We start from the raw sequence: 20,245 nt of genomic DNA, 5'->3' as shown, positions 1-20,245 counted from the left end.
AAGCCGGTAAGGAAGATGGCGAGGTGGCAACGAAGTTTTTTGGGTAGGTGGCGTCATCAGAGGACATTGGAATCGAAAAACACTGTCGGATCGGGTCACCCAGAAATTTGGGAGAGTTAGCGTTTTGGAAAATTCTGGAAAACTGACGGAAAAGGAAAGTGACATATATTTTTTTTGGAAACTTTCTATTTATAGTAATTTCTCAAAATAGTAAAAACTTCGGCTGGGCATAACTTTTTCATACGATCTCCAATTTTCGCTTGCCACATGTTCACAAACTCATATCGACGTGCTCTACGATTTTATAAAGGAGGTTTGTGGAGAAAACGAATAAAAAGTCAACTCTTGACCCCTCGAAAATAAAACGTATCAAGTAATTATTTGTCTGAAACACTTTCACCTCACCCACGAAACCACTAATCGTATAAGCCAACAACTTAATAATTTCTGAAAATCACACGAAAATTAATAAGAAAAATTCAAGGTATCACATGCCCATTTTCATTTTTTCGCCCCATTCCCCAGAACTTCAGGTTCAACATTGAACTTGTAGAGTTATATAGTAAACTGCAGATCATAAAAGTTCAATGATTCCCTTGTTGTTTTACTTACCCCTGTGGTATACTGTTGGTGCTGCTAACTAAGCACACAATCAATATGAAACAAACTAAGCCAATTAACATTTTGTTATAGGATGCTATTGCCACCCTATTAAACTCATGTTCACCCTACACTCTTTTCATCCTACTTCAAAAATTTTAAATTATAATTTACCTAGTTCCCACTTAAACTTCCCAAATTATCATTAGTTGTAAAATTTTCTTACAACTAAAAAAACAATTATCATCTTCTGTGTTCAGTAAGACTCTTCTGAAACTTAATGAAATGTTCGATAGTCCTTTACCGAATAGCCCATTAGAGTTTGGTAAAGATTTACCGAACGAATGTACAACGACAAAATCATTCAAGGTCTTTGACTACACCCACCAAATAATACAAAAGCATTCAGTAGACTTCTACCGAATATGTCATAATGTTCAGTAGAGTATTATTGAACAATACGCAAGTTATGATTCAAAAATTATGATGAATGCTAAATTAAGGTACATGTTAGCTCAGTGGTTAGAGCACTCACTACCTAAGATCGAGGTCATGGGTTTGAGGGGGTAGGAATGAAATCCTCTGATCCTCTTTTAAAAATGAGGGGAAAAAAAAAGGTACATGTTAGGGTTTAAACATGAATCATGAGATTGATAATGAAAGCTTGATAAGGGTATAAATGTTTCATAGGATGTAATAAGACACATTGTAGTTGTGGTGTATTTGTCTTTTGATAAATGGAGAATTCCACAAATGGTCACTCAACTATGACTCTTTCGACACTTTGGTCACTGAAGTTTCAAATATATCACTTTGGTCACTCAACTATTACATTGTCAATCACTTAAGTCACCCCTGTAAAATTTTCTCTTTGATAAATGAAGTAAAGCTGGTAAGGTAAACAAAATATTTAGTAGGGCGACAATAGTCAGTAACTTAAGTGATTGACAGTGTAATAGTTGAGTAACCAAAATGATATATTTGAAACTTCAGTGACAAAAGTGTCGAATGAGTCATAGTTGAGTGACCATTTGTATAATTTTCCCTTTAATAAATGAAGTAAAGCTGATAAGGTAAACAAAATATTTAGTAGGGCGACAATAGTCGTACCGTTTGTTATATTACAGATTTACAGGTTCGAAACATAGACAAATTGCAACGACTTAAAATTATAACTATATAGTAAAAAACTACTCCAGAGGCAAGGGGACATATTACAAAGGATGATGGATGATGTAAGTAGTAAAATAGTAAATTTCATATGTAAGTAGTAAAATAGTAAAAAAAGAAGAAGAAATTTATAAAGAAAGTTACAAAGTCCAAGAGGCAAGGGGACATATTACAAAGGAGAACCGCCTTCCTCCGTCTCTGGAGTCCTCGCATGTTTGGCTTCGCACGTTCCCCCCCAGTCGACACTTCTCCATTGTAAGATTCCAATGGAGTCCTCTCTTTCTCTCTCTCTCTCTCTCTCTCTCACCCACACAAACCCACCGCCACACTCACACCTCGCTTTGCTTTTCACGGATTCACTGTGCCTCTTTTCCCACGAGCTCTTTCCGTGTGGCGGGAACGCTCTTTTTCTACATTGTTTTTCGATTTCGTTGGTTTTGATCGTTTCTTGTTTGATTTCTCTGTTGTGCTTGTGGGTTAGGACCCAATGCCCCATTTCCTGATTGTTGTGGCAATGCGAGGTTCCTGTGGTTTTGGGGTGTTGGTGTTTTGTGTCCCCCGAAACGCTGGGTTCTGGAATCTAGGGTTTCTGGGGTTTGATTATTAACTGGGCCTGTTTGGTTTGTGGAGTTTTGTTTAATGAAATGGATGATGTACTGATTCTTGAGGAGTGTAATGGAATTGAGATTCTTGTAGCTTGTGTATTTTGCCATGGACTTTGTTTGATCAATGCTAATGAGATGTAGGCTTACCTGAAGCTGTTAGTGTTTTGTTTCATGTAATGGATGTGGTTTTTGGGCTTTTGTCGTATTATTGTGCTGTTCTGACGACTATGCTGGAATTGTATCGGTGAGATGTGAATCTGATTAAGATGAGTTGGATGGATTTTCCTGATTTGAAATGAAGTTTTGCATCTGTTAGGTGATTTGTGTAAGTGAATGTCGTGGGATTTTGGTATACTGCTTTGTTGGTTGATGATCTTTGTTATGCTTGGCTATATTATTTGAAAATTGAGGGAAGTAAGTGAAGTGGAATTTTGAGCCCTATGTTTATTTTCTTCAATGAAGTTGATTTTGGTTGCTAAATCAACCTGGTTACTGCACTGCATAAGGCTCTGCTAAATGGGCCTATTCTCGCTTCCAAGGCCTCTTACATTGTTTATGATCCTGTTTTTTCTTTTTCTTTTTCTTTTTTAAGCTCTTAATGCAGCTAGCTTTTCCTCTTTTAATGAACTCAAGTTTCCATATGCAGGATTGTCGTGGGCTTGCTATTGCATCTGCATTGAGTTATAAGGATGCCCCTATTGAAAAGAAAGCCTTTTCCCTTGGCTGAACTGCCTAATGACTTGGATCCAAATGAGCTCGTATACCAAGTTCGATATACAGGAGAGATATTTCGGGATTATGAGTATCCTTTCTATAGACTGTAAAATTGTACGACTTTTTTCAACTTTTTTTTTTCTTTCCATGTTTCTGCATTCTGTGTGTTTGCTAACACAAATAAAGCAGAATAAAGACAAATGATGTTGATCAAAGTTCTGTGTCTTTTAGGCACCTAAAAGATAGAATGGTGAGGGGGCAAGACAAATTTAACCTTTTACAGTTTTCATGCATGTTCAAATTACCATTTTTTCTTGTCCGACTTAACATGGATCAGTGAATATTTGAACCGGATAAATTTGTATCGCCAAAGAGTTTGGATGTGCAAGGTTTCTGGAAAGACTAACTTGACCTACGAAGAGGCTTTGCTATCAGAAGAACATGCTACAGAGAAGGTTCATCTGTTCCCAAAAGAGGTCATGGCGCCTGCGCTGCAGATTATTCAATACAGTAAGAACTAATTTTGTTGAGTATCATATACACTGACATAATATATGTTTTGCTTTTTCTTAATAGATGTTCGCACTCCATACTCCATAAGTTCATATTTAGACATTCTTCTTTAGTGGAGATTAGTAGTGTAGATCATCAGAAGATAGTTATCTTCCCCCCTTTGTGTGCTATTCCTGTGTGTAGATTAGTTTCTGTTAAAGGCACAGAAGGAATAGATTCTAACTTAAAGGACTCACTCAAGCATTCCACTGAACTCTTTAAATATCAAATCTGTTTTAGAATATCTTCATATGCTGTCATTAAAAGTAAATGCAGGCTGAAACCTTCCAATATTGTAATTGGGGCTGAAGTTGAAACCCGTGGAAAGAAATATCATAAGGCATCAGTTCTTTTTCTGCTTGCTGCCAATTTGTGGTTGGTAATGGGGGAAGGGTGATGTTTTGGGGGGAGAGATGGGTTGGGGAAACAGCTTTTTACCATTATCACATTATCATACCTTTTCCGTTGCTAGGAAGTCTGCTAATTCCTCTATTCTTCCAGTGAGTTGGGACTTTGGTTTTCTAAGGAACTTAAAAGATCCCAAAGTAGGAGAACTTATGTCTTTTAAAGGGTGTTCTACTGGTTTAATCTAGACTAGAAAAAAATCCGTGGTTGCTGGAGTCATCTGGGAGTTCATGATAGGAAAACTTTTCATTCAATACGTTTGCCATATGTGATATGGAAAGTTGTAGTTCCTTTTGAGGTAGAGCGTTAGCTTCGATTATTGCTCAGGGAAATTTGAATACCTATGATATGGTTCAGAGGAGTGAATCTGCTGTTCGTCCCCCCGATTGGTGTGTAACGTATGTAGATGGATCGAAGTGTGTAACTGTTTGCTTTTATGATATATGGTTACAGTATCCATGTGGAAAATGTTTCATTCTGGGTCATTTGGATGGAGAGAGTTAAGAGATTTTTGCGAACATGAAGGGGGAGTTGCTGGATCTTTGCTCCATTTTGTCATTTCTAAAGGATTGGTTTGGTTTCCTCAGAATCAGAATTTCTCCCTGTGTGCTTTCTTTAACATAGGAATACTTCAATAGTTTACCTGTTTTGAGTTTCACAGCTGTTGTTCGATGTTATTTTTGAGATGTAGGGTAGAGCATCACCTGTGCTACTTAGCCTAATCTTCTCATAGAATTTTTTTTTTATTAAAAGAAAATACTAAATATTAGTCCTGCTTATGCTGGATTACTTAAAGTATATGGCGGTTCATGCCCGATAATAATCTCTAATATCCTTAAAAATGTGTTGTTATTGTCTTGCCAGATTTTAGTGAATGATTTTTCCTTTACTGGAAATATGGATTCATGTTTCATTCATCAAATTCTTCTTCAATTGACCACAAATCTGATATGCAAATATTAGGATCTAGATTAAGAGGCTTAGTTTGTAGCCTATTATAGATGCTAGATGTACCTTGATTCAATTGTCAACTAAATTCAAAAACCATAGCTTTTGGTTTTCAGTTGTAAAGTTGCAAATTCCTATCAAGCTGCTACTGATTTGTGGTTGCAACACTACATAATTTGTTTAATTTTTGTCGTGACAGGTATGCTTCCATTGAAAGATCTTGCTGACATGATAGCTGCGAAGTTGAATGAGCGCTTATATGTGGGTGCAGAGTTGTATGCAAGAAAGGATGCTGGTACATATTCTTGTAAAATATCAAAGGTTCTTGAGGACGGTACTGGAACAATCAAATATGAGGTGGCCTGGCTGGACAGGAATAAAAAAGTTACGGGGACTTCCATCATAAATGGGGAATATCTGGTACAGAAGAAGCCTCAATTTAGTAGAAACTTTGTGAAATTGTTTATTCGGGAATCTACCTACCGAAATGCTCCTTGGGTGCTTCATGATAAACTTGCACAAAGCCATGGAATCTCCAAAAGTGTTCCACAGAACTTAAAAGGCAAAGTTTCCTTCAAGGATGGATTACTAGTTTGCAAGAAAAGAAAGGAAGTGGAGGAGGTAGTCGAAAAAATTTATTTTTCTGTTTGTTGAGAAATGTTGTCATTATTCCCGTGTCTTATATTTTATCATATGCAGGAAGCAAAAGATGAACCAGGAAATTGTAAAAGGAAAAAGTTAGATGGTTCAGGTACGTTAAAGTAACATTTTGGAAGTTAGACTGTAAACCTATAAATTGTTGCTTTTGGCGGATTACTGCATGGGTATTTGATATAAAAAGGTTTGCCCAGACGTATGTCTTGTAAATGTTGTCAATCTATCTAATAGTATTAATCTGTTGGCTTGAATTTGCAGAAAGAGATCAACTAGCAGAAGAATCTATCAAATATCCAATTGATGACCTCTTGGTTCAGCCACATCCAGATGATCCAGTTTTTACAGATCGCCCTTCTCCATCTAGGGACTTTAATGTTCCAATGGAATGTTTTGGTGACCTTTTAATGGTTTGGGATTTTGTTTCATCTTTTGGTAGGCTATTGCACTTATGGCCATTTTCTCTTGAAGATTTTGAAAAAGCTATCTGCCACAAGAAGGGCAATTTGACTCTTCTTGTTGAAACTCATGCGGTTCTTCTTCGGGTGCTCATAAAGGACAACGGTGAATATGTTTTAGCTGTACAAAAACGAAGACCAAAGGTTAAACACCCACTTGTTGTTTCTATATCCTGTTGTTTCACGCCCTGCTTGTGTTTTGGTGTTGATGGCCTGATAACATTTTCCCTTTTTTTTTTTTTTTTCCCAGATTACATTAATCACTTGGACGGACTATTTGTGTGATTTCTTAGAAATGGTGAACATTCCTGAATTACGTGATCACACAGCAACTATCAAGCGGGGTCACTATGGTCTTTTAGATGCTAATGCTAAATTGGCAATCTTCCGAGAATTGATTAATCAAGCACTTGAATCAAATATTGTTCGGGAGAAGTTGAATGAAATTGTTGAACAGAGGCAAGCACTTGGGGCCTCAAGGAGGGAGGAAGCATTGGAGGAAGCCAGAAAGAAACGAGAAAAGAAAGAGCGGTTGAATGCTGAGCCAGATGTTAATCGAGGAGTTGATCCGAAGAGTGTAGGAAGTGCTGCAGCAAATGGTAATCATATAAGGCAGAACGGAGAAATAGTAAAGAAAAGAAATGGTGAGATCCAGTCATATAGAGAAGATCATGTGTCGGATAAAAGGTCTTGATTTCTTTATTCTCTGTATATGTATATACATATATTTCTTAATGTAGAAATGTCCTCCTGGTCACCAAGTGACCTAGAATTCACAGTCGGTCACCAGACCTTGGATTTAATATCACAGGTTGAGATTAAATGAATACATTTTCATTGTTTTAATCTCGACCGTTAACACTAGATCCAAAGGTATGACCAGGAGACCACTACTCTTAGTTATTGATCTTTCTTTACTTTTAGGTTTAACAATATCTGTTTTAATTTCTAATAGTGAGAGCAAGCAATTGGACACCGCATCAAAACAGAATGTGGAAGGGAAAGCTCCAATAAACAATGGGAAGGATTTATCTGACAAGGACGCAAAGAAATTGCCAAGGGATGATGGAAAGGAAGTCAGGGGAAAGAGTAGCAAAGAACGGGTTTGGTCTATCTCCTTATTCAGCTCTTTTCTGTGTCTGTGTTTTCGTTTCATACATTTTATGAAAATCCTTGCTTAACAGAGAGAATATTATGAGAGGGAGATGGAGAAGCGATTTGTTCGCACCGACTCCTTGGGTAAAGACAGAAATCATAACAGATATTGGTGGTTCCAGCGAGATGGTAGAGTATTTGTTGAGAGTTCTGATTCCAAGCAGTGGGGATACTATAGTAGCAAGGAAGAGGTATCAAGTTGATTATCCTATCATAACTGCATTGCTTTTGTTTTAACAAATATATATGATATCTTTTCTTACTTGGATTTGAACAGCTTAATTTGTTGATGGAGTCACTGAATTGCAAGGGGGAGAGAGAAAGGGAACTCAAAAAGCAGCTGGAAAAATTTTACAGCCGAATAAGGTTAGTCAATTCAACTTTAGAATTGATTCTCTGAACACACACTTGGTTTAATTTTCTATCTCTATGGATACTTTTCGATTTAATTGCATAAGCTTGTGTATATATCCGCATGTTTATTTTGGATAGTTAAGGATGGTGGATCCTGATTTAAGATTTACTTACATAGAGTTACAATTGATGATGTAGCAAGTGATAATTGGTTCACAATTTTGTTATCACCTGGGGTCATGCTTTTAAGATATCTGAGTTAGGCTGAAGGAGACGTTACCTCTCAACTGTTAATTACAATGGGCTTGATAAGATATTGTTGAATGCTTGAACTTTTTGGCAGCATATAAAACGGATTGTTTCTAGAATTGATTAGTTCCACCCCTAAAATCTTTTTAATTTGAATCCTATCATTGCCTACTTTTATTATCAAATTGGTGCAATAATTTTAACTTTATTATTGCCTGCTCATGCCAAATGCGTTTTGACAGCCTGGTTCTCGAAAAGAGATCAAAGGAATTGGCTCAAAAGATTGCAATGGAGGATGAGTCTGTGGTTCGAAGGTCTACTCGTGTGCGTGCTCCGCCAAGCAAAAATCCTGCCAATGCTTTCCTTGAGTATGTTAACAAGTGGAAGGAGGAATAACTGGGCTTCAGTTTTGTGTTAAGAGGCCGAAGTTGCAATTAGTTTAGACTATTGGCTCCTGCACTTCGCTACATTTAACTTGGCATTAGACCAAATTAGAGTAGGATTTTTTCGATGGGCTCCAATACTTTCTTGATATATCTTTGGTGGGTATGGAATGTTTGGAGTCTGGGGCCAAGGAAGTGAGGACATAAAAGTAGGAGAAGAATAGGGAATGAGCAGGCATGTATTTGTGCTTTGCCATTCAATTCTTTGTAAATGATCTTGGTTCACATTGATTCTCATGAATTACTGAGACGTAACATAATATGACACTATCATCATTTTCCTTTTAATTTTTGAATGCGTCTGTCCTAAACAAGATGATTGCTAGTATTGCTACTGGCAAAGTGCAACTCTCATCCTTTATCACCTTGCTTGCTCCACTCTTTTTTTGGACACCTAGGTGACTCCTAGATGTTGTGGTGTTAGTGTCTCGAGTCTAATTGCTCTTCTACATACATTTGCATTGTTCTCTCACGGTGATGTTCAACAATAAGGCCTGCGCCGAAGCTCTAAATTTCGACCATAATGAATCAGTTATTAGATTAGTGTTGAACTCTAAATGGTTAGAGTGAATTTTACAGTGTTACATGTACTTAAAGATATTGGAGGAATGATCAACCGAGAGGAGGGATTCAAGCTTGGGACTTCCGCCACTATAGTTGACTAAGAACTCGTTGAAAAGGATTTTTTGATTTTGATTTTGATTTTTTGATTTTTTTTTTTATGAAAGGTGAGAGTAGCAAGTCATCTCAATTATATTAGCGAGTTAGTAACATGCTCACTTGGTCAGTAATCAATATTCAGATTAAGGTCTATGAGGGTATCCCTACAAAGTCAGATTAATCCCGCACCCCAGGTGCACGAACCCAAAGGCCCCTCAAGTTTGCAGGTCACAAATTGGGGGGAGTTAGGACCCGAACGCTAGATATGAGGATTCCATGTTAGGTCACTCAACCAACGTTACCACACCAGGTGGTTTGTTTGTTTGTTTTATTTTTTTATTTTTTTATTTTATCAAAAAAGAGAACTACATTCATAATGAACTTAATTACAATGAGATAGGGTACAAGATCCTACAAGGATGATTGAATCTTGCCCACTTAGACTTTAGACACAAAGTCTATACTGACACACTGAAGGAGCCATGGAGGCCCTGACTCTAAACAAAGAAAAGATTGACTAACTTTTAAAGTCTCGTTTGCTAAACGGTGAGCAACATTGTTGCCTTTCCGCTTGACAGAATGGCTACTACAAAACTCAAAAGACTCAAGTAAAAGTTTAACTTCATCTAGGAGGTGTCCTTGAAGACTTAAATCATCACACTCAACTTGTAAAGAATTAATAATAGACACATAGCATCACCTTCAATTTCCAGTCTTCCAAAATCCCACATGAGCAGCGAAACGAAGTCCATGAAGCAAAGCAAGAGCCTCAACTGACCAACCAATCTGGGGGAGTGCCATGGCCCCGTTTTAAGACTCCAAAATGGTCCCTGAACACGACCCCCAAACCACAAAAATACCATTACTTGGATCCAATGCACCATCGAAATTCATCTTCAAATTCCCCAACTGTGGTGGGCTCTCCAAACTACTGGTGTAGTTGCTGCGTCACTATTATCTTCTGGTCCCTTTTAAGACTTTTTTTCCCCATGCCCCACTGCAATAGTACTGATATGTAAAAACAAATCATGAAATTAAAGAAGGTTCCCTCCATGTTTTACACACGTCACTTAAAAAAAAAATTAAAAATTAAAATTGATTATAGGGTTTATATATAGCGCCAGTTTGCTCTTTTTAGCGGGTCAATTCAAAAATTCCAAGGTAAAAACCCGCGAAACCAAACACTTGTTTTTCTGGTGAATCTGAAATTCGGCCTCAAGACCCATTAATCATTTTTCCATAATCTGCTCTCAAGTCTCCGGCTTTTCGTGAGTCTTCCATAATACCTGATGGGTTTCAGTTTTATGCCGCACACAACCACAACCTGTTTGATGAAATGTCTCAATGAATGCAGGTTTGAGATTTGAACATGTACGGGAGAAAGGCCTCCCAATTGGTCAAAGAAATCGCAACCAGCGAAAAGGGCCAGCTCACCCCTTTCAGTGTAAGTCTTACATTGCCTCATTTCTCAGTTTCTTTCATCCCAGCTTTACTTGATATGATATGCTTTTGTTTTTGTTTTTGTTTTTGTAGAGTGACCTGTTTGATGAAGTGATTGAAGAATGTAAACAGCACTATCATGAGCTTGAATGCTTGATAAGGTTGCGCTATTCCTTATATTTGTCCCCATCTCATGGGTATTGATGTTGTTTACTACGGAATGAAATTGCTATTAATGGTTTTATCTCCCTATTTTTCGTTTTGATGTTGAATTTTAGTGGGCTGACTTGTTACTTCTGAGACTTCAGAATCGTGATTCTGTCTACGTTTAGAAACAAGTTTTGATTTTGCTAATACTACTAGTACTACCGTGGCATTATTTTACATCTATCTTTGCCGTTGTGGTAGCCTGGTAGGCCTCAGCCTCAGCGTAAATATTGACATATATTACCATTGAATAGTTTTGAAACTTGTTTACCATGGTTCAGGCATTTTTCCTATTGTTATGTTGGTGCTTTAATGAAGGGGACTATTCTGTTTTCTTTCCCTTTTTCCGTAGTTTAAGTGGTCTTGCAAATCATATAGGGTATTTCCAATATTCTATTGGTTGCAGTCAGAATCTCGTCAGTCAGTTAATCACTTCATTTATATTGTCCATGTAGAGATACATCTTCATAGAACACTGATTTTGTGGTTACTACATGTAATTCTGCCTTTGCCGCCTGCATGCTCGATTGAGTAGATTTTTCTCTTTAATCTTTGTTTCCTAACTTAATAAAGGACTCATGCCTGTTAAGACATATCAGACTATTATAGATTCTTTTCAAATGTCTACCCATTACCAGATCCTTGCAACTCAAACTCTTTACCTTTTTTTGAACTCCCATTTCACTTATTGCCTAAAACGGTCAATCTCTTGTTCTTTCTGTTTACATTTCTATCTGATATGATATATGTTCTAAGTTCTAACTTATATACTCAAGAAACTCATATGACTGCAACAGGAGAATGGAAGAACAAGGATTAAATGTCGAAACAGCTAAAAATGAGGACCACTATGGAGCACTCATCCACCACCTCTCTTTAGTTCGCAATAAACGCTGCTTAATGGCATATGTGTAATACTTTCTGTTCTGTTAATAAATGATTAAACTGCTAACTGGTTTATATGTTTTAGGTTTTCATATTCACTAGCTATTGTTGTATTGGTGTTATAACCATGCAGGTACAACCGAGCAGAAATTTTACGAACGCTGATGTGGAAGGTAGGGTCTGTAATTCCTGAAGAAATTAAAGAGAAACTCAGTTACTCAGAGAAAGAGTACATTACAAAACATTCAGCATCTCTGAAAAAATATATGTCAAGCGTGGAACTTGATTTGGAAGTGGTAATCTCTCTCTCTCTCTCTCTCTCTCTCTCTCTCTACACAAACTTTGACCTTGATAATGACCATGAGATAACATTATGTCTTTCTCATGATATTAACATATTCCTGTGGATTACACTTGACTTGATTTACTGGAGATGTTAATATGGTAATTACTTGAGCAGAATGCTTGGGGTGGTCTACTAATGAAGGTCCTGTAACTTTAACTGAGTGGTACATGAACACGCTATTGATGAAAATGATTTGAGAAAGCTGACTAGTTCTAAGTGAGAAAACTTATGTACTTTTTAGGTTAGACAATATATTCCTGAATGTGAAGGTTTTCAGTTTCCAGACTAGTTGGCTGTAACCAAGTTCACTGCATACCTGTCTGTGTTTATCATTATTATAATGATATGCCCAATGCCATTATCCTCATTTAATGGCAGTCATCAGCTTTTCTCTAGGTGTATCAAGTTGTCAAATTAATACACTTGTATAGTTAGTGGCGTCTCTTTTAACCTTTTGTGTGTGTAATGGAAATGGTGGAGAAAAGCGCTGGTTTAGGGGATTAAGCACATATGACAGGAAAAAGCAAGGAAATTTTTTGTCATTTAGATTAGTTGGTCCTATGATCCAAACATATGAAGCACAATATATTAGTAGCTGCAGAAACGAGACCAATATCACGTAGAAAGATCTTTGCTTCAACTGCTGAGGCCCATATAATCCATTGATTTAATGAAAATGTGTGTGCTGATATTAACTTCTAATATTGCCCAACCGAAGCTTTCGAAATGAACTCTCACCGCAAAAGTTGTGTTACAGTAGCCAGTATCTGCATGTCAAACAGACTAGACATCACATGGGTGTGGGTTGTGCAATATGCGTATTGTTTAGTAAATGTTATGGGGTATGCCTAACAAGTTGCGAATGAGGATTCTTATGCATGTACCTATTTATGAGGATATGACTCATAATTCTCTTAGATTATCATTTTGAGTTGTTGTGTCTGCCAGGATATGGTACCACCAAAAGATCCCTACATCAAGGTCAGAGTCCTCGATGACTTGGGTGGAGAGATACTACTCAGTGATGATAAGAAAGCAAATTTTACTCGCCACTCAATGCATTTTCTTAAACGAACTGATGCCGAGCAGCTCATCTCACAGGTATGTTCATGAACCGGATGCTTGAATACTCCACTTGGATTTACAGTTGTCTAACTACAATACTAAACTAATAGGGCAAGATGGAGGAGCTCAAAGACTAATTGGCACAACCTGCTAAGCCGTTGTTCCTTGAACTCTATATATAGTGTTGTTATATGATCATTGTACGCTTAGTGTTTCTTAATAATGTAGTTCTCTGGCTAGACAAGGTTCCCTGCAGAAAACATTATAGTGAAGTTGAAAGGTGTATATACTTCCCATATGAGGCCTGATGTGCTTAAGACGGTGTGAATTAACAGCAAGTTTGTTACGAGATCAATTGGGACACTTTTATGGTTGTGTCCTAGGTGATTCCCATTTGGTTCCTAACAACCTATTTGTTTCACATAGGCACCAGCTAGCTTTGCATTAAAGTTAAATTCCAGCCACTCAGAATTCCAGTTGGTAATTTCATATACAAATATTATGAGAAAGATACTCCCCTTGTATTACACATGTATAATAAGAATGGTCGTCACTTTAATAACCATGAATAAGTGATGACGATTATATTGGGTTCTGTTCCTTGTCTGTTTTGACTATGCCATTCGAAAAGCTGTGAATATAAGCACTGCTGAACCTCATTGACTTTGCCTAATTTTCAGAATTTGTAAAGCTACTTGTTAAGATATTATTAGGAATCTCTTGCATATAATAAGAATACGTTGCCCCTGGCTTTAGCTTAATCTTATGGTCTTGTAATAATTAATCAGGAAGGATTGCTCAAACAAGAATTGGTAGTGCTTGCCCTGGAGTGTGGCTTTAAGATGGACCATCTATGATCTCCAGACGTATTTTTTAACTTTGTTTGGTCCATAACCAGAAAACGGTACTGCTAATCAATTTCAGGTTGTTTAAAGACCGAAGAAGAGGAACATCGGGGATTCATGATTTCTGAGAGAAAGAAAAAAGAGAGAGATTAACAGAACTCATAGTTCTATTTAACAGTTTCTTATCCAAAAAAAAAAAAAACAGAACTCATAGTTTTCCATCAAGAAACTTGACCACAAAACTGAAGTCAATGAACAAAACCTAACCTAGTCTCTGCATTGTACATTTGTACGTAACAAGATTCCAAACTCTAAAGCCTCCAAGGGACTTCAATGTACGTTCCAATGGAATGAAGCGTGTTGGTGAAGATTTCAATGAAGTTGTTGCACTTGTGGCCATTGTTATCCTTAAAGATTTTGGAAAAGCTATCTGTCGCGTACACAGAAAGGCATTTTGATTCTTCTTGTCAAAACTCAGCGGGCGTGCTCTTCTTCGGTTGCTCATAAAGGGCAATGGTTTAGCTGTACAGAAACGAAGACCAAAGGTTAAACGCCTACTTGCAAATCCCACTATACAATGGACTGCTCCATTACATTCTTGATAATATCTTTGGTGGGCATGGAATCTTTGGAGTTGGGGACCAAGAAAAAGGGGGCGTGAAAGTAGGAGTGGAATAGGGATATAAGGATCAAGCATGTATTTCTGCTTTGAGATTTGATTTTTGATGGTCCGGCCATCTCGTTGTGATAGTGGTGTGTCATATCACAACTCACAAATAAGACTGCGTGTCCAAAAATTCCCAGCATAATATGGGCTAATATAGTCACCATTTGTCTGAAACTAAACGCATATAGCAGTAAATAGCCAAAATTTCAACATGGAAAGCAATTGCTTCCAAGTATTATACAGTTAGATTTGCTAAGCCGCCTCGGTTTAGCTAAAGGCACCCTACACCAAGGGAAACCTAGCTAGCTAGCTACCTTCCTTGTGCAGGAAGTTCCTCCTCATGAAGTCTCTCGATTCCTATTCAATGTATCCTACACAACAGCATCAGCGACGGAAGTTACATAATCAAAAACGTATGACCCTGATGAAATTTCAGAAACTTGTTGGCAGGAAGATGTTGATGTCAGTCCAATCGATGGTAATTAAAGGAAGATTCCAAGGAATCCAAGCCATGTGACCTTGTGAAGAAGCTAGATTGTTATGGAGAAGAAGGACCACCATGGTTGATGGATTTAACGGATGAAAAATGGTGTATATCAGAGATTTACCTCGTATAATGTGGTATACACTGAATTTTAAGAATTTTGTCCCACGTACTAAGTTTTAACCGACCAATCTTTTTAACGAGATATATATAGGGTTGTCAATAGTTTCGTCATGTCGGGTTGGGAACATGTTAATATATTAAAAGTGTCGGATATACAAACTCAAATCTGACTTAATCAATAAATGTATCAGAGAATTCAAATCTAACCCATTTATTAAATGAGTTATCTGACGTCTTGGGCAACTAATTTACTAGCTAAGATAGTGGTGCTGAGATAAATCCTAGTTGACCAATTTCAAACATAACTTTGCACTATATTTTTTTGTACGACTTACATTAGGAGAAAAAACACCATGCAAGCATAACAACACTTGAAATATCTTGAATTTGCATAACAACACTTGAAATGTCTTGAATTTTGACTTAAACTAATGAAATAAACGGGCTAAGTGGATTTTTTGCGAGTTGGTGGGTTAACGTACACTAATCCATGATTAATAGGTCTCTGTGCGGATTTGAACTGCAAATGATCATTTTTTAATCATATGTGTTTAATTTGTCTGATTTTGTGTAGAATTCGAATTGCGTAATCCAATTATATTAATTAGAATTTTTTTTTTTCCGACAAGAATTATATTAATTAGAATTGATGGACGCAGCTTCTTATACACACCCACCTACCCCACCTTCTATCCTAAGTTTCTTCCATAATATATACGCTCTTTATATTATCATTCTAGATATTCTTACAGAATCCTATGTTATAGGGAAATCTTTGTAAATCATCGACTTTTTTAATGCATCAAGATTTTGACACATTTCTTGAAATCCTAGCTAGCTAATCGATCGCGACATACCAAATTAAGATTAATCCTAACCGAATATAATATCAATTTTCCAATTCCAAAAATTTATGAGAAAGGAGCAAACTTACGTGTTCAATTTGAATGGAAAAATAAATGTGACAGAAGAAGTTATGAGAAAGGGGTGAACCACATGTTAAGAGCGCCAAAAACCCCATCTGGCCTTACACTAGAGGTCACTATCCCTAATCTCTATTGAACATTTAATAAATCTAAATATTTTTTCCGGTGCTAGGTTGCCATCAAGCTAGCTTTTACATAACTCCAAATCACAAATTGGATGATAATATGGGTTTGCTGCCTCATTCGATCACCAAATCAAAAGCTAGTACGTTTCATTTTGATAGTGGAGATGAGAGATAGAGATATGAGGGCTGCTCGTACTTACAGACCAGTTTTTTCATTATCCTGGTTTCTAGTAGTGTTACTGGTAATACCTTTGCTGGTGTTGCTGTCAATCTTTCTGATACAGCCTCTGAGTTCAAGCTCTTCATCATCAACTGCAACTTGGATAGTTGATAATTCTAGTACTTCTGGAAATTTTAGCTACTCTCTAGCTTTAACTGCAGCTCAAGAATGGCCTCAACCTCCAGCTGAAGCTCCACTTACTAGTTTTTTATATGGTAGTCCTGCTCCTGCTCCTGCCCCTCAAATATCAACTGTAAGATCTCTCTCTCTCTCTCTCTCTCTCTCTCTCTCTCTCTCTCTCTCTCTCTCTCTCAAATAACATCTTAATACATGTTTTACGCTAGGGGCTATACAAGTTGGTGGTTCTAGAAGAGTAAAATCATGGTGGAGCATGAAGCTAGATGAGCTAGAAGCAAGTTTGGGCAAAGCAAGGTCTTCCATAAGAGAAGCAGCTGGTACATCACTAGTACGACTTAGGAACAAGATCAATTCGACATCAAAAACAGTGCAACTAGTACATGACGACGACCCCGACTATGTTCCTCACGGCCGCATATATCGGAACGCCCACGCCTTTCATAGGTAACTCTATCCATAAAACTTTTCGGCACCAACTTTCATCTCAAGTACTAATTTTAGTTATTATTGGTTATCAACTGATGTATACACGATCGACTTTTTACTTTTGTTGGAAAATGAGGTTCAGAGTGAGACCGGCCGAACATGAAGACATCAACTAAGGACCAAACTATTTGGTTCTGAGCATTTTTTTGTTTTTTTGGGATCAAAAGAGCAGTTTTGCTCAGTTACAGTACTTTTGTGAAAAGTGTTTAATTTTCGAATATAAATACATCTGCTTTTGTTAGAAGCACCTATTAAGTACTTAAGTCTAAGTCTCCAATGTTTTTATTGTTCGGAAAGCATTTTCAACTATTTATGCAAAATACTACTAATGAAATGCATATTTGGGTTTCTAAAAATCATTATTGTCTATACCGATAAATGGTATTCCACGCTGACCGGCCATGTAATTTAGTGTATATCGATCATTCGTATCCCACTATGAATAAATATCATTATACCACTCTTGACTCTTTTAGGGTATGAAATTGCTAAAGAGAAGTTTAGGAATTTGCGTCAAACGACCTAGACTTTCTTCCCGGGTACGTAGCTTCATATATATGCAATCCAATTATGTACTTAAAATCTTAACTACTTCTTGTGTGAATATTAATTAGGAGCTACCTATTAATGGAGAAGCTGTTCAAGATATACGTATACGAAGAAGGAGAGGTCCCACTGTTTCATAGTGGTCCATGCAAGAGCATATATTCCTCAGAAGGAAGGTTCATTAATGAAATGGAGATGGGCAAATTGTACAGAACAAAAGACCCAGATGAAGCACACGTTTACTTCATTCCAGTAAGTGTGGCCAATCTGGTTCAGTACCTGTATGTCCCCGATTCAAAAGATCTAGATCCGATGAAGCGAGCCACCGTCGACTACGTTAAAGTCATTGCTGATAGGCATCCTTTCTGGAATAGAAGCCTTGGTGCTGATCATTTCATGCTTTCATGTCATGACTGGGTACGCAGCTCCTCCTCCTCTTCCTCTTCCTCTTCCTCATCTTCATCCTCGTTCCTTCATCTTCGTGTTCGATTCGGATTAGTTTCCTTGTTTTACTGTGTGTTTGTTTACGATCAAGTTGTGTGTGAAATATAGGACCAGTAGGTTTTGTGGTTTATGTGTGTTCTCTCCTTAGATACGACCAAAACTTGCAGAATCCGATGAAATTACTATTTGTACTCTCTATGGACCCTGGACCCAGTTTTTGTACTCTCTCGTTTGTTTCGTCTATTTTTCTAAGATATGACAATGATATATCTCTCGTTTACATCATGCCAATAGAATGTGTGAAACATTACAACTGCTATAAATTGCAATACCAATCAGTTTCTTTTGATTTCTAAAAATCATAAAACACATTTTCTTGTTAATTAAGCTAGCTTTATTGTCTTGTTGCGATTATTGGAAACAAAATAGATAGTTTATTCTTTCCATTATTGCTGTAGCCTCCTTTTCCATTGGAACTATTTGTTGTTGGTACGGTGGTTGCAATTTGTTGTTTCATTTCACATCTTTTAGTCCTTCCTCAACTTTCTGTAATACCTATTATCTAATTAATGGGTTGATTGTTATTAGGGGCCAATGACGTCATCCTTTGTTCCAAATTTGTTCCACAAATCCATTAGGGTTCTTTGCAATGCCAATACTTCCGAAGGATTTAATCCATCAAAAGATGTGTCGTTTCCCGAAATTAATCTTCTAACAGGTGAAATCTCAAGTCTAGGTGGTCAGCCTCCATCGACTCGAACTATCCTCGCCTTTTTCGCCGGTCATCTTCATGGCCACATTAGGTACCTCCTTTTAAACGAATGGAAAGGCAAAGACCAAGATGTCCAAGTCTATGAGACGCTCCCAAAGAAAGTGTCCTATGAAAAAAAGTTGAAAAGTAGCAAGTTTTGCTTGTGCCCAAGTGGGTATGAAGTGGCAAGTCCAAGAGTGGTGGAAGCAATCTATGCCGAGTGTGTTCCGGTGTTGATTTCAGATGCTTATGTCCCACCTTTCAGTGATGTTTTGAATTGGAAGTCATTTTCTGTTCAAATAGATGTGAAGAACATATCGGATATCAAGAACATATTGATGGGGATATCTCATAGGCAGTACCTAAGAATGCAAAGGAATGTGAAACAAGTGCAACGACATTTTGTGGTGAATGGACCTCCTAGGAGATATGATGTTTTCCACATGATTGTTCACTCTATTTGGCTTAGAAGGTTAAATATTCGCGTTCATGATTTTCGGAATCAGTAAAATATATATGGTTTGGGAAACATAGGGGATGTGCCTGCCTTGACTTGTTCGGCATCAATGGTGGCTATCAGCATGTGATGCGTTCAGTGTTGGGTGAAATCGTGTGGTGATATGCTTGGGGCTTTGCGACATGACATTTCGATGTTGCTGCAAGTAGTAGTAATAATGCCTTGGGGGTTTGTTGTAGAGGCTTGGCGGCTCGTTGAGGTCCGAGGATTCAATCATTGTTTAAGGTTTGGATATGATCACTCAGTCACCTAACATCTGGTGGGTTGCTACAAGAATGTTGGGTTGGCGAGTTGTGTTTCTCTCGATGGGTTTGGATGGCGTAAACGGGTCGAGTCGGTTATGGGTTAAAGCCTTTAACTTAAAGGTGTGGCAAGGAGGCTTGCCGGAATCTAGGTGTGTGGTGACAAGGGATATCAATCAGGATTGGAGGAGTTTGGAAAGACGATTGGCAAGTCCACATTTTTGGAGCCTGTGCTTAGGTGGTTGGTCGCATTCTCTAACGCTCAAGGTTTGAGGTGGTGGTTTTGTTCTTAGTCTATACGTATGAGTTTTACGACACATGCTCTCCAGTCTCCAACCTCATTCTGGAAAATAATTCTGGGAAGCCAGTGTCGTTGTCATGAAAAAGAGAAGCAGCATGTCACGACTTATTTCTTTGTTTCATTAGGTTTTTATGTGCTGGTTTTGGTTACTTTTAATAAGTCTTCTATTGAGCAGAGGGTTTGAGTATCTTGGAATAGTGGCTCTATCATTGGTATGGTGTCATTCTCAAAGACTAGTAGTTTTAATTTTGGTTTTTTCTTGTCATCAATATTGTAATGGGGAGCTGCCCCTACTAGTGTAGTGGTGGTTTTCATACACTATGCGAAAGAGCTTTACGCTCCTCTTGATGTGGGCTATAAGGATATATTAAGACTCTCGGGATACGTTAATCATTGGTATCAGTACGTCCTTTTCTCTAGTTAGAGAAGTTTGGATTGTACCGAGTCATCTCTACTGTTGTAATATATTGGATTAATAGAATTTCTTTCTCCTTAAAAAACAAACAATTAATAAAGGTAT

General features: G+C 37.5%; 3 protein-coding genes across 3 annotated transcripts; all 3 read left to right on the top strand.

The window, feature by feature from the left end:
* The first annotated feature begins 1,904 nt into the window (after positions 1-1,904).
* On the top strand, positions 1,905-8,595 carry LOC112189239 (DDT domain-containing protein DDB_G0282237). The gene is made up of 11 exons (XM_024328536.2): positions 1,905-2,025; positions 3,022-3,177; positions 3,427-3,599; positions 5,194-5,615; positions 5,694-5,745; positions 5,910-6,250; positions 6,357-6,793; positions 7,062-7,209; positions 7,291-7,452; positions 7,539-7,627; positions 8,107-8,595. The coding sequence occupies exons 2-11, from the start codon at positions 3,065-3,067 to the stop codon at positions 8,258-8,260; spliced, it is 2,091 nt and encodes a 696-aa protein (XP_024184304.1). The 5' UTR covers positions 1,905-2,025; positions 3,022-3,064; the 3' UTR covers positions 8,261-8,595.
* A 1,452-nt stretch (positions 8,596-10,047) lies between these two features.
* LOC112189208 (DNA replication complex GINS protein PSF1) lies at positions 10,048-13,513 on the top strand. Its single transcript, XM_024328485.2, has 7 exons — positions 10,048-10,235; positions 10,322-10,411; positions 10,501-10,568; positions 11,412-11,525; positions 11,633-11,795; positions 12,794-12,946; positions 13,021-13,513. Exons 2-7 carry the CDS (start codon positions 10,337-10,339, stop codon positions 13,045-13,047), a joined length of 600 nt encoding a protein of 199 aa, XP_024184253.1. The 5' UTR covers positions 10,048-10,235; positions 10,322-10,336; the 3' UTR covers positions 13,048-13,513.
* Positions 13,514-16,133: 2,620 nt separating this feature from the next.
* LOC112187166 (probable glycosyltransferase At3g07620) lies at positions 16,134-20,229 on the top strand. The gene is made up of 4 exons (XM_024325840.2): positions 16,134-16,553; positions 16,644-16,882; positions 17,539-17,887; positions 18,503-20,229. Exons 1-4 carry the CDS (start codon positions 16,173-16,175, stop codon positions 19,172-19,174), a joined length of 1,641 nt encoding a protein of 546 aa, XP_024181608.1. The 5' UTR covers positions 16,134-16,172; the 3' UTR covers positions 19,175-20,229.
* Positions 20,230-20,245: the final 16 nt, after the last annotated feature.

Source organism: Rosa chinensis, chromosome 2, assembly GCF_002994745.2.
Source record: "Rosa chinensis cultivar Old Blush chromosome 2, RchiOBHm-V2, whole genome shotgun sequence".
NCBI lineage: Eukaryota > Viridiplantae > Streptophyta > Magnoliopsida > Rosales > Rosaceae > Rosa > Rosa chinensis.
This window is presented reverse-complemented; position numbering and strand designations above follow the sequence as displayed.

What these genes read in the sequence shown, in the direction of transcription:
- LOC112189239 (XM_024328536.2), top strand. Translation starts at nt 3,065, where the DNA reads ATGCCCCTATTGAAAAGAAAGCCTTTTCCCTTGGCTGAACTGCCTAAT. An exon ending in GAAAAAGTTAGATGGTTCAG is followed by an intron (nt 5,746 to 5,909) that starts GTACGTTAAAGT and finishes TTGAATTTGCAG; the next exon opens with AAAGAGATCAACTAGCAGAA. An exon ending in TACAAAAACGAAGACCAAAG is followed by an intron (nt 6,251 to 6,356) that starts GTTAAACACCCA and finishes TTTTTTTCCCAG; the next exon opens with ATTACATTAATCACTTGGAC.
- LOC112187166 (XM_024325840.2), top strand. Translation starts at nt 16,173, where the DNA reads ATGATAATATGGGTTTGCTGCCTCATTCGATCACCAAATCAAAAGCTA. An exon ending in AACGCCCACGCCTTTCATAG is followed by an intron (nt 16,883 to 17,538) that starts GTAACTCTATCC and finishes AATATTAATTAG; the next exon opens with GAGCTACCTATTAATGGAGA. An exon ending in TGCTTTCATGTCATGACTGG is followed by an intron (nt 17,888 to 18,502) that starts GTACGCAGCTCC and finishes GATTGTTATTAG; the next exon opens with GGGCCAATGACGTCATCCTT.
- LOC112189208 (XM_024328485.2), top strand. Translation starts at nt 10,337, where the DNA reads ATGTACGGGAGAAAGGCCTCCCAATTGGTCAAAGAAATCGCAACCAGC. An exon ending in GCCAGCTCACCCCTTTCAGT is followed by an intron (nt 10,412 to 10,500) that starts GTAAGTCTTACA and finishes TTGTTTTTGTAG; the next exon opens with AGTGACCTGTTTGATGAAGT. An exon ending in GAGCTTGAATGCTTGATAAG is followed by an intron (nt 10,569 to 11,411) that starts GTTGCGCTATTC and finishes TGACTGCAACAG; the next exon opens with GAGAATGGAAGAACAAGGAT.